At 41.0% G+C, this 12,937-nt stretch overlaps 1 protein-coding gene across 5 annotated transcripts in view; it reads right to left on the bottom strand.

Annotated features, from left to right (window-relative positions):
- Positions 1–224: 224 nt before the first annotated feature.
- The window catches only part of RCAN3 (RCAN family member 3), a 31,366-nt gene continuing 18,653 nt past the window's right edge, over positions 225–12,937 (bottom strand). For 2 of the 5 annotated variants that reach the window (XM_040465089.1, XM_040465114.1), the window contains exons 2-4: positions 7,388–7,561; positions 5,967–6,138; positions 2,972–4,072 (exon numbers count right to left, since the gene is read on the bottom strand). In XM_040465089.1, coding sequence (XP_040321023.1) covers positions 3,888–4,072; positions 5,967–6,138; positions 7,388–7,561 — 531 coding nt within the window. In that variant the 3' untranslated portion in view covers positions 2,972–3,887. Of the gene's footprint in view, positions 742–2,971; positions 4,073–5,966; positions 6,139–6,407; positions 6,533–7,387; positions 7,562–7,676; positions 7,758–12,937 lie in introns of those variants that run through there. The other 3 variants (XM_040465098.1, XM_040465105.1, XM_040465120.1) reach the window with 3 other exon arrangements.

Raw genomic sequence — 12,937 nt, 5'->3', positions numbered from 1 at the left:
TTGATGCACCAAAGAAAAGCATACATTTTCCACTGCTTAATTATGTTTGAGATCTTCCCTTTTAAAAATAAAGCTATGGTCTGTAAACGAGTCTATCTAAAAACATGAAGCACAGGTCAGTCTTCAACCTTTTACAAGCACTGGGTAATGGTGTCATTCCACTGCAAACTGTTTCCAAATCCGACGAGATCTCACACTGCTTCCTGAGAGTCACATCTCAAGTATGACTGTTTATATTTTAATCTCGTTATGACTAAAATCTAGGAGAGCCCACACAAAATGTCAACATAATTGCTGGCTACCAAAATGCCATTATTTAATGGGATTCCAATCCCAACAGCACGATGACAACAGAAACACAAACACGGAACATAACTTCACTCATGAAATTACTAAGTCACTACCTTCATCTGATGTTTCTTGTTCACTGTATCCCTTCAGGGGGAGATAGAATTCTTTTCCCTTTTTTTGTTTGTTTTCTTATGACAGAGATTCACTGCTTCTGAGGGCCTCTAAAGAGGCCTATGCAAGAAAAAAGTAGAAAAGGCCCAAACATGGGAGCTGGGAATGCAAGCTAGTCCCTGCGAGCTTTGAAACAAGTGGCATCACCTCAGTTTTCTCGTCTGTGTCACAGGAGGAGTAGAGTACGTCATTTTCCCAAGCCTCCTTCAGCACAGTGGCTCAGGTTCTGAGAGAAGCTAGTCTTCACTTTCGATCACAACAGTTCTTGAGATGAAATCGCTGGGAGTGGGAAACAAAGTGACCATTTTCTAAAAGAACGACAGTGCTGTTCCTGTCCCATCTCCTGGCAGCTCTGATTCAAACACACCATGTTCTATTTGAACCATTTTGTTGAGCTTAAAAGTTCCTGGTAGCGTTTACTGGGCTCTCAGTTATGTGGACAGGTTTAGTGTATAAAGTCTCAAGAAGCAGACAGTAAGAAGATTAGTCTGCTCTCCTGCTCTCTGCTCCCGAGGGCAAGGGAACTGTTCACACCCTTTCTGCCTCTTAGAACCTTCAACTAGTTGATCCTCACACCAGCACACTGATTTCTGGTTTTATCAGGTGGGTATGCTGCAAGAACCTAGAACGGAAGAGCCAACGCACTGCAGGTTCTGTTGACTATTCTCATTAAGTGCTATGATTTTCTTATCCCTCACAGACTGTGTTTTTCCTAACACAAAGCATCATTTTCTTTCCTCACAATGCTCTAAGTAATTTGATTCCCGAGAAGAAGTTATGATTTCCAAAGAGCACATAGCTACTCTACTACCAGTTCAATCTAAGTAATAACTCAACTTCAGAGAAGAAAAATGTAGCTAAACGTATTAAAAGGAACTTAAAAAAAGAACACGAGCCTCATCTAAGATGGTTACATGAGCTGGATATAAAAATGGCCAAAAAAAGGACAGAGCCCATCATACTTGTTGAGAAACTGGTTAATTTCACAATAGTTAAAAGTTTATGGGCATTTAGCAGTTTTTCTTTTAGCATTCACCTTATGGAACTACATTAGAGGCAATGAAAATATTAATGTTTTCCATTCAGTAAAGTTTAATATATATTAAGTATTTTATATTTAATATATATTTATTTTGATTTAAGTTTTTCAATTTATTCAATACTCTCAAAAAAATAAGAACAGAGAAAAAGAAAATATTCAGGTAATTTGCACTGCCTGACTTTAAAACCAGGTTATGTAAGTTAGGGACAGACTATTCTTTAACTGGAAGGAAGACCATGAAAGCCACGCCAAATAATAAAACATCATGGATTCTGACTACTTAGAAAATTATAGCTAATAAACATTACCTAAAAGGAAAAATTTTAATTCCCACCTGTTGAAAATACACACATTTCCTGACAGGGTCCAGTCTGCAATGATTAGTGTAGCCAGGTAAGATTGAAAACTGGCAAAATGGGAAATTTAGAATGCAAAGCAAATGTACCAAGTGACTGTCAGTTAAACTGCCAAACAATTATCTGAATTTAATAAACTGCTTATGAGATCACAAATTTCAACTGAATTTATACTGAAGCTTAGTAGCAGCAGACATCTATAAAGAGGAGAGTATATCATCTGAGAGAATTTGAGGGCAAGGAAAATACAGAAAACTTTTTTTTTTTTTTTGGCAATACAGTTTAAGTCCTCAGAGATAAATCTCTCCATAATAAGAACCTCTAACCCACAAAAACATGCTACCAAAAATGTACGGACATCCTGGCCTGAATTTCTGTGTTCTTCTCTCCGTGTGGGCACAGCCTCCTTGGTTTATTGGTCCAAACTCCCATGTGCGGCCCCTCACACACATGCCAGGGGGCTCCAGACATCTGACACATGGAGGAAACAGCACAGTGAACAGAGCTCAGCAGAGCCACCTGACCAAAGCCAGGTTTTCTTAGTTATGAGACTTTTCTATAAAAGGATTACAGAGTCTGAACAGACCACAGAAAGTTAAAAAGATACTTGCTTCTGCTTTAGGGGCTTCCACTATCCACTCCTGAAGCACAAGTCAGAAATGATTCTGTTTTAGGGAAAAATGCCAAGTGTAAGCCAGGGTATAAAAGATCGCACCAGGAACAGAAGTCTGACTATCTGAATGATCTCAATTTCCCCATCTTTCCCTAACTCAGCGGAAAAGAATATGTGTGTCTTTTCTTCCAAAGGAAACTGGAAAATGTTTAAATAGGCCATTAAACATTGGTCTTCGGAAAACCTTATCAGTACCTTTTCTAATTTAAAGTCAATGAAGGGGCGCCTGGGTGGCTCAGTTGGTTAAGCGTCCGACTTTGGCTCAGGTCATGATCTCACGGTCTGTGAATTCGAGCCCCGCGTCGGGCTCTGCGCTGACAGCTCAGAGCCTGGAGCCTGCTTCGGATTCTGTGTCTCCCTCTCTCTCTGCCCCTCCCCACTCATGCTCTGTCTGTCAAAAATAAACATTAAAAAAAAAAAAACTTTAAAGTCAATGAATGACACACTCAATATGTTTACCATTGAAAAACTCAACAGGTGGCTAAAGACAGTTGGGTATGCTACAGGCTAGCACGTGGTCCCACATGGCAGATCGCATGAGCCACCTGAGGCCCTCGTCAGTCAAACTCTCTGGTGGTATGTCCTACTTCCAAAGTAGCAGTTCTTTCTCTGGGAGGGACGGTGCACTGGGAACAGTGGTCTGTGCGTCACTGTCCTCTTGAAGTTTAACAGTAACAGGGAAGAGAGTACACCCACAAGGATTTGTACTATGTGATTCCCATAGTCAAAGTGAATTTGGCATTTCCTCCCCAAAGCTAAAGAAAAAACTACTTGAGAAAAATGATTCTCTATCAATTACTTTACATTTCAGATTTCTTTCTGTGCAAAAAATTTCACGTATATGGAGGAACAATTGACCTTTGATCAACAGAGTAGCTGGAAGCTATTATACCATTACAAAAGTACCCACAGCAGATTATTGAAATTGTAAGACTATTTTTAAATTCATAAAAATGGTACGGAGCTCGGTGACTACCGCTTTAGTTTTTTGGTACCCCATGCGAAATGGAATCAGGGAAGTTACCATTGCTGGAGGGAGCCAGAAATCAGCCAAATTTCCTAATTTGCTACCGCTTAAAAAATGGTCAAGAGTTGCAACACGTTGGGGGCCAATCCTTTCATTTCATGTGCTGTTCGGAAGATCTGTTAAAACTGCGACCAGGTAAAATCTGCCGCGACTTGATAGGGCTATGTCTGCAGCACAGGCGTGGTGGCAAAACACACCGCGCCCCATTCACTCCCAGCCTCCCCCACACACAGGATCAGCGCCAATGACCGGCAACGCTGCAGAGGGGGCACGGGGCTCCAGTGCTGAGCCCACAAGGGCACCTGCCTGGCACCACAACCAGCGGCCTCACAGCGCCCCATCGAAGGTCTGGGGCTCACCCGGTGCTGCGGCTGGAGGTTCGGGGCGCCTCGTCTGGGTAATTTTCTGTTTGGGGTTTTTTGTTTCTTCTGCCTCTTCAGTTTCACTGTCACAGACATGAACCACCACGCTGGGCGTCGACTCAGTTCCTGCATGGAGCTCGTATTTCTCTCCTGTGGAGGCAAACGGCAAGAACAGGTGTCTGTGTCTTAAAACTTCTTGTTCCACTCAGTTTTGGCACGAGAGATAGGATACTTGAAGGTTCTTAGACAGTTTTGCCCTTTTAAGAAATTAGCTGGTGAGGGGTACTGAGGTCTTGGGAGTTAAAATGGAAATGCTAATTACTGTTGTAGGAACAGTATGAGTGAACTGCTTAACTTTAGAATGATTTTGGTTTTCCTGCAGGAGAGACTTGTAAGGTGCCAGGCAGCATCAGCAAGCCCTTTATTATTTTTTTTAATTTTTAAATGTTTATTTAGGTTTTTTGAGGGGGAGAGAGAGAGAGAGAGAGAGAGAGAGAGAAAGAGAGAGAGAGCATGAGCAGGGGAGGGGCAGAGAGAGAGGGAGACACAGAATCCGAAGCAAGCTCCAGGATGAGCTGTCAGCACAGAGCCTGACGTGGGGCTCAAACTCCTAAGCTGTGAGATCATGACCTGAGTTGAAGTTGGACACTTAACCCACCGAACCACCCACATGCCCCAAGCAAGCCCTTTATAATAGGACCTCATACATCTAAGATATAGCCTATCATGTCTAAAAACAACAGTAAGCCACCTCCCTAAAAAGCCTGTTTCCCTTTATTTTATTTATTTATTTTTTTTCCAACATTTATTTATTTTTGGGACAGAGAGAGACAGAGCATGAACGGGGGAGGGGCAGAGAGAAAGGGAGACACAGAATTGGAAACAGGCTCCAGGCTCTGAGCCATCAGCCCAGAGCCCGACGCGGGGCTCGAACTCACGGAGCGCGAGATCGTGACCTGGCTGAAGTCGGACGCTTAACCGACTGCGCCACCCAGGCGCCCCAGCCTGTTTCCCTTTATAAGAGGCATAATATTATTGTAGGTGAACAACCAGCAATGGCATTGATTTCTTATATTATTTTAAAGAGATGAGAGAAATCAAAGAAAAAGAAATGAAAACAAGTAGAAGAATTTAGAAGGAATGGTTTGGTATTGCCACCAATTCCTTGAAGTAAGTCTTCAGTGTAGAGAAGGTAACCAACATTCACTAATGGCCTGTTATTACTAGTAGAATCTGCAGCAGTTAAAACTGTGGTTACATTTACTGAGTATTATGTATATAACATTTAATCCTTATACTGAGTCCACACTGAACGGGAGCTATTACGACCGCTACTTTAGATGAGAAAACAGGTTCAGAAATTGGAGCTAAGTAACTTGCTGAAGATCACAGTTTGCAGGGCAACCGGCATGTGACTTTTGGTCTCGGGGTTGTGAGTTCAAGCTTCACATTGGGTGTAGAGATTATTTAAAAAATAAAATCTTAAGGGGGCAGCTGGGTGGCTCAGTCGGTTAAGCGTCTGCCTTTGGCTCAGGTCATGATCTCACAGTTCCTGACTTCAAGCTCCATATCTGGCTCTCTGCTGTCAGCACAGAGCCCACTTCAGATCTTCTGTCCCCCTCTCTCCCCCTCAAAAATCAACAAACATTTTTTTTAAATCCTAAAAAAAAAAATCACAAAGTTAGCAAACGCTAGATTTTGAACCCGGGTTTATTTGACTTTATCCTCCACTCTGATCGTGTTGCTACCAGTTGGCCAGAACACAAATCACTGAATAGGGCCTTTAACACAAAAGTTTCTCAGGTTTCTCATGCCTGCGGGGCTCAGTTAGTTGAGCATCAGACTCTTGATTTTGGCTCAGGTCATGATCCCAGGGTCATGGGATCCAGACCCACATCGGGCTCTGGGCTGAGTGTGGAGCCTGCCTGAGATATTTCCTCTCTCTCTCCCCCCCCACCCCTCTGCTCCTCCCCTTCTGCTCTCTCTCAACAACAAAAAAGTTTCTTGGGGGGAAAAAAAAAAAGGAAAGATGAAAGTTTGTTACCTGGTCCCAGTTTGGAAACTGCACAGAGTAAGTCATAATTTATAACAGGTGTCGCGTCTTCCCCCTGCTTCCACCCCACCGGAGGCGACGCGGGAGGGGAGATGAGGAACTGTTTGACTGGCTGGGGTGGCAGTAAATACGACTTGTCCCGTGTTTCACTGGACATCTGTACCTGTGGGGAAGGACGGAGGTTCTCAAGACCAAGTTGCAACGGGGCTGTTTCTTCCTTTTCCTCTTCAGGCTGTGACACCTCTTCGCAGACCACGAAAGCCAAGCCCCCCTCCACAGCCCGCACCTCCCAGCGGCGGCCGGGTCCGTTTAGTTTACCCCGGGGCACACACGGTGCACAGCACAGAGCCCACGCACACCGGGTGTTCGACAGCTGCCTGGAAGAAGCAACTGACAAACAGATGAAGGAACAATGAATGGTAGGAAACCTACATGCCGATTGTAGAAGAGATTAGGTCACATCGGCTGCGTCTCAAGCAGCTCCACTGAAATATCCTGACAACTGTCATCTAGGTTTTCGTTTGGAGTGTGAGACGACAAGATTATGCTTTTTTAAAGTTTATTTATTATTTTTGAGAGAGAGAGAGAGAGAGAGAGAGAGCGGGAGGGGGGTAGAAAGGAAGAGAGAGAGAATCCCAAGCAGGCTCTACATTGTCAGCGTGGCACCTGAAGCGGGACTCAAACTCATGAACCCAGAGATATGACCTGGACTGAAATCAAGACTCGGACGCTTAACCAACTGAGCCACTCAGGTACTTCCTCCCCACCCCCCTCCTTTTTTTTTTTAATTTGAAAGTTAAGACCAAGGGGGAAAAGCATCAGTTGAAAGTAAAACAGCCCACTTAATACATGAATAGAGGTCAAAAGCCTTTATGTCATCAATTCTTCTGAGGAGAAATTAGTTTCGGAGAATTCCACCAGTAGGGATCAGAACAGTAAGCACTTACGGTTCTTGGTAACCCACAGGCTCCCAGAAACCGCCTTTTTTGCACGGTCCTCGCCACCCCCCTGGTCATCCCTAGGCTGGCAGCTATTTTCAGTGACGGGGTCTCATATGAATCACACAACATAGAAACGGTTTCAGAGACGATTTTCTCCCAAGGATGTCACATCACAAGTGCACGGGAGGAAAGTTAATTCACTGATCTTAGGGTGTCAGGGCTTCACCAGTTGAGAAATGGTGCCCAGAAAAATGAATTCCTTTGACTATCAGTATAAGCAAAACAGAGTTAGGAGGGAAAATATGCTTAATAAATATTTATATATCTGTAAAATAAAGGAAAAATACTTTTACATTACTTGCTGCTTGGGATTCAAAGACCTCTGATGCAATAAGCAAGAAAATGGAGAAGTGACGGTACTTTGGGAGGAAAGGAGGTTGAGAGAACAGCGCCCTCCCTGTCCACCTGTACCTGTGCAAAATACAGCTTCAGCTTCTTCCCGTTGAAGTCTGTCTCGTTGAGTTCTATTCGCGCTCTTGCTGCTGCTTCTGGTTTGCTGAAATTTATTCTGACTCTTCTAAAGCTTTTGAACAACTGAAATGTCACTTGGTCATCATAGACAGTGAAAAGTGCTTCAAATCTCTCCTAAAAATCGGGGAGCAGCAGGGCAGGGGAAATGGGGAGGGGGGAGAAGAAGGAAAACCTTTAGCAAAAGGAAATTTAATTAAACGTAAGTAATGGGACGGAACTCATGATTTACCATTTTTCCAAAAACGTGTACTTTTATTGCAGGTGTACATAGGTATCCCATTGCCATGGGCTAAATTCGGCAATTTGCACCTATTTTAAAAGTAATTAACTTTATTAAATATTGTATAGGTTCGAAGTATAAAATAAACAAATGTCAAGTATAAACAAAGATCTAAATACACGCAATCACAGAACAAGAACACTGTACTGGTTTGAAGCCCCCACTGAGCCAGACTGGCTTTTTCCAGCTCATCTGTTTCCTCCTTCAAAGTAACCATTTCTGGGTTTTGTGCTTATTATTCCCATGCTTTTCTTGATAGTTTTATATTTATTTGTGTCCTGAAAGACATAACCACATTGCATGTACACTTCTGTAACTTTTCGTGAGCTTTTCCCCTTACATTTTGCTCCTAAGAGTCTTCCTTGTAGCTGTAAGTCATTTTTTTTTTCTGCTGCTACGGAGTATTCCACCGAAGAGCCATACGGTGATTTATCCAATGCTGGTGGAATCTGGACTGCCCCATATTGTCTACTACAGTGGTGCCACGAACATTCTTGCACACATCTCTTGGTACCTAAATGCAGGAGTTTCCCTGGTGGACCCACCTATAAGTAGAATTTGTGGGCCTTACACTTGGCACATCTTTAACTTCAGTAGATACCGCCAAATAGTTTCCCAAAGTGTTTGTACCAGTTTACTCTCTAAGAGCAGACATGTGCTATAGTTATGTCTTTGTCAACACATCTTTGCAGGCATCTTTGCTTAATATGGACTTTTTATTAATGGGAGGTAGGGGCTTGCAAATGGGCTCTGATGTTGGCTGTCATTCACATTTCTCTAAAGATTGCGGTTGAGCCTCTTTTCCTGTTTATTGGTTATTTGGGACTCCTGTTAATGTCACATGCCTGTTTATATCTTTTGCCCATTTTTCTCCTGGGTTGTCTTTTTTTATTGAGTCATGGAAATTCCACAGAAATACTAATTCTTTGTCAATTAAATGGGCCATAAATATTTTTTTCCCAGCTCTTTTTGGTGTGTGTGTGTCTGTGTGTGTGTGTGCTTGAGAAACAGAAGTTTTAGATCTGCACATTACTGAATTTATCAGTTTCTTCCTTCTGTGCTTTCTGTGTCTTAAGAAATCCTTCTAGGGGCGCCTAGGTGGCTCAGTCAGTTGAGTGTCCAGCTTTTGACTTCAGCTCAGGTCATGATCTCAGTTCGTGGGTTTGAGCCCTACATCAGGCTCTGTGCTACAAGCACAGAACCTGCTTGGAATTCTCTCTCTCTTTGCCCCTCCCCTGCTTATGCTCTCCCTCTCTCTCTCTCGAGAGAGAGAGAGAGAGAGAGAAAGAAAGAAAGAAAGGAAGGAAGGAAGGAAGGAAGGAAGGAAGGAAGGAAGGAAGGAAGGAAGGAAGAGAGGAATCCTTCTATATTCAGATTGATGTTCTCCTAGATCATTTCTCAAAGTATTATGGTTTTATCTTTGAAATTTAAGTCTTTTCTCAGCACAAGTGACTTTTATGTATGAGGTGCCCCACCCCACCAGCAATGACTACCATTTTTCTATCACTCTAGATTAGATTGTATTTTCTAGAGTTTTATATAAATGTACTTTTTTAGGGGAAGGGTACTTCCCAGTTGTATCTGGAACGGCAGAGTTCCCTGAGATCTAGCTTCAGGGGAACATTTTATATAAATGTACCTTTTAAGTTTATTTGGGGGGGGGGGGCAGGCAGTGGCGGAAGGGCAGAGAGCGAGGAGGACAGAAGATCCCAAGCAGGCTCTGCTGACAGCAGAGAGCCCAACCTGGGGCTTGAACTCATGAACTATCAGATCATGACCTGAGGCAAAGTCGGAAGCTCAATCGACTGAGCCACCCAGGCGCCCCTATGAATGTACCTTTCTGATGTCATTAGCTTTTAATTGGACGAATTAGTCCACTGTTGTGATTACTGATATTTTTGGATGCCTACCATCTTATTTTATCTACTTTCCTCATATTTTCTATGTTCCTATTCTCTTCTCTTTGGCTTTCTTTTCAATTTTTTTTTTTCACTTTCTATTTACCCCCCGGATAGAATTTCTATGAATGATGCTAGTAATGTGTATTTAGCATCTTCTTTAAAGACACATAATATCCTACAGCCATAGTCCCTCTTTTACAAAAGCAAAACAACAAAATCTTTTTCTCAAGGTTCATTTGGGAATATGTAATTCTACAAAATTAGCATTGTTTGGTAAAAAATAACTATATATGTATGTATGTGTGTGTGTGTGTGTGTGTATATATATATATATATATATATATATATATATATCCTAAATATCTGAGACGAAATAGAGCAATAAAGAGCGAGTTATTCTATAAGGCTGAGAAGAAAAAAAAAATGGTTCTACTCCCATTTGTTAATAAATGGCAATAATGAAAAAAACCCACCTTCAATTACTGGAACAGCAACATTAACTTTACTTTTATGCAATTTAATAAGTGAAATGTAACAAAACAGACCTAAGAAAATTCTCAATACTTTAAGAAATATTCCTTAGGCTTACCAAAGATAACATAATAAAGGAACCTGAAAAATACCTTTGTTTTTGGTTTATGTGCAGAACCTTCAATTAGTTGTTGATACTGAATTAAAAATCATTTGTTAACTTCTCTCAGTTTGAATATTTTCCTACCACTTCACAATACTTTTCCAATGTGAAAATGTGAAATGATTTGTTATCAAATATTTATTCTTCTAATGTTCAAATATCCCTTGTGATTTAGAAAACATAATTTACTTAAAAATTACATTATTTTTGCTCATTCATCTAAAAAATACAGATATTAAGGGGCACCTGGGTGGCTCAGTTGGTTGAGCATCTGACTTCGGCTCAGGTCATGATCTCACAGTTTGTGAGCTTGAGCCCCCAGTCGGGCTCTGTGCTGACAGCTCAGAGCCTGGAGCCTGCTCCGGATTCTGTGTGTGTGTGTGTGTGTGTGTGTGTGTGTGTGTGTGTGTGTGTGTGTGTGTCTCTGCCCCTCTTTCTCTCTCTCAAAAATAAATAAACTTAAAAAAAATTAAAGGGGTGCCTGGGTGGCTCAATTAGTTAAGTTTTGGCTCAGGTCATGATCTCACGGTTTCATGGGTTCAAGCCCTATATTGGGCTCTGCACTGGCAGTGTGGAGCCTGCTTGGGATTCTCTGTTCCCCCCCTCTATCCCTTCCCCACTTGCACTGTCTCTCTTTCAAAATATATAAACTTTAAAAACCTACATATATTAAGCAACCAATTGTATGTCAGACCTTACACTGAGTGCTAGATTTCCAATGTACCACAGGCTGCTTCAAAGGGAGATGAACTTTAAGACTGATTCTATTCTTATTTACTATATGTTAAATAATTATATTAAATATTTACTATATATTAAATATATTAAATATTTACTATATATTAAATATTAATTATATATTATAATTATATATAATTATATATTATATAATATAATTATATATAATATATATTTTATATTATATAATTATATATTATATTATATTTATATTATATAATTATATATTGTATTATATAATTAATTATATAATTACTATTATAATTATATATAATTATATAATTATAATAGTAATTATATATTAAATATTTACTATATATTAAATACTTATATTAAATATTCCTACATATTAAAGTAATATGGGCAACTAAATTATTAGAGATATAGTTAGGATTTTTTTTTTTAAATGTTTTAACGTTTATTTATTTTTGAGACAGAGAGAGACAGAGCATGAACGGGGGAGAGTCAGAGAGAGAGGGAGACACAGAATCGGAAACAGGCTCCAGGCTCCGAGCCATCAGCCCAGAGCCTGATGCGGGGCTCGAACTCCCGGACCGCAAGATCGTGACCTGGCTGAAGTCGGACGCTCAACCTACTGCGCCACCCAGGCGCCCCTATAGTTAGGATTTTTAACAGCACATCGGCTCTTAAAAATAAATATGAACATGTAAGTATATGAAATACTGATAATTATAAACACTTCCAGGCATGTTTTATAGTTTCCTCAGTATCCATTTTATTTATTTTTTTTAATGTTTTTATTTATTTTTGAGACAGAGAGACAGAGCATGAGCAGGGGAGGGGCAGAGAGAGAGGGAGACACAGAATCTGAAGCAGGCTCCAGGCTCTGAGCTGTCAGCACAGAGCCCGACGCGGGGCTCGAACTCACACACTGTGAGGTCATGACCTGAGCTGAAGTCGGACACTCAACCGACTGAGTGCCCCCCTCAGCATCCATTTTAAAGATGGTTGGCTTTGTCACTTTTTTAAAAAATTAGAATTGAGATTTTGTGAAATTACATTCTATTTAATTCTTGGCAGATGCTCACATTTTGAATTCTAATCAAGTATTAAAATTCCCACGTGAGACAGTTAAGAAATATCAACACTGAAGGCAGTGGAAATGAAAAGCAAGGAAGAATTAAGCATGATTTATGAAATATTAGTATTTTGTAATTCTATACATTGAACAGTTTCCCTTGCCAAGGGTAAGAGGACCATATATTTATTACTAATTCCCACAACAATGAATTTTTTGTAGTTATAGTAACACTATCTTGCAAACAAAACAGCTACTCCCTGATCATATCCTCCTGTTTCCTTTCAAAACATTTTTCATTCCAGAAATATACTGTAACTGAATATAACAGGAAGGTAGCAGTGGGTACTATGGATCTCTCCTATTTTCAAAGATCTGCGAATGGATTCAGAATTATACAAAAACAAAGCCAAGCAAGAGCTGATCAGTATGCTTTTTCTAAGTTTTGTTAGTTCTTTCTCTTTCCCTCTCATTTTCATGGAGCATAATACAGTTTAAGAAATGTGTGATTTCCGGGCACCTGGGTGGCTCAGCCAGTTGGACGTCTGACTTAGGTTCAGGTCATGATCTTGCGGTTTATGGGTTTGAGTCCCACCTCTGTGCTGACAGCTCAGAGCCTGGAGCCTACCTCAGATTCTGTCTCTGTCTCTGTCTCTGTCTCTCTCTGTGCCCTTCTCCCACTTGTGCTCTGTCTCTCTCTCAAAAATAAACATCTAAAAAATTAAAAAAACAAAACAAAACAAAAAACGTGTGATCTCCAGCTATGAGGTGCGGTAGGGAACACAAAAAAGGAGGCAAAACTATTACTGTTTCCTTTTGAGGAACAACGTGAGAGCCCTTAGCTGGTAGCTCCGCCCTTGGCTGGTAGCTCCGCCCTTGGCTGGTAGCTCCGCCCTTG

This window comes from Herpailurus yagouaroundi, unplaced genomic scaffold (genome assembly GCF_014898765.1).
Source record: "Herpailurus yagouaroundi ecotype Mexico unplaced genomic scaffold, PumYag 77, whole genome shotgun sequence".
NCBI classification, from domain to species: Eukaryota; Metazoa; Chordata; class Mammalia; order Carnivora; family Felidae; genus Herpailurus; species Herpailurus yagouaroundi.
The sequence above is the reverse complement of the archived record's forward strand: the minus strand, read 5'-3'. Positions and strand labels throughout refer to the sequence as shown.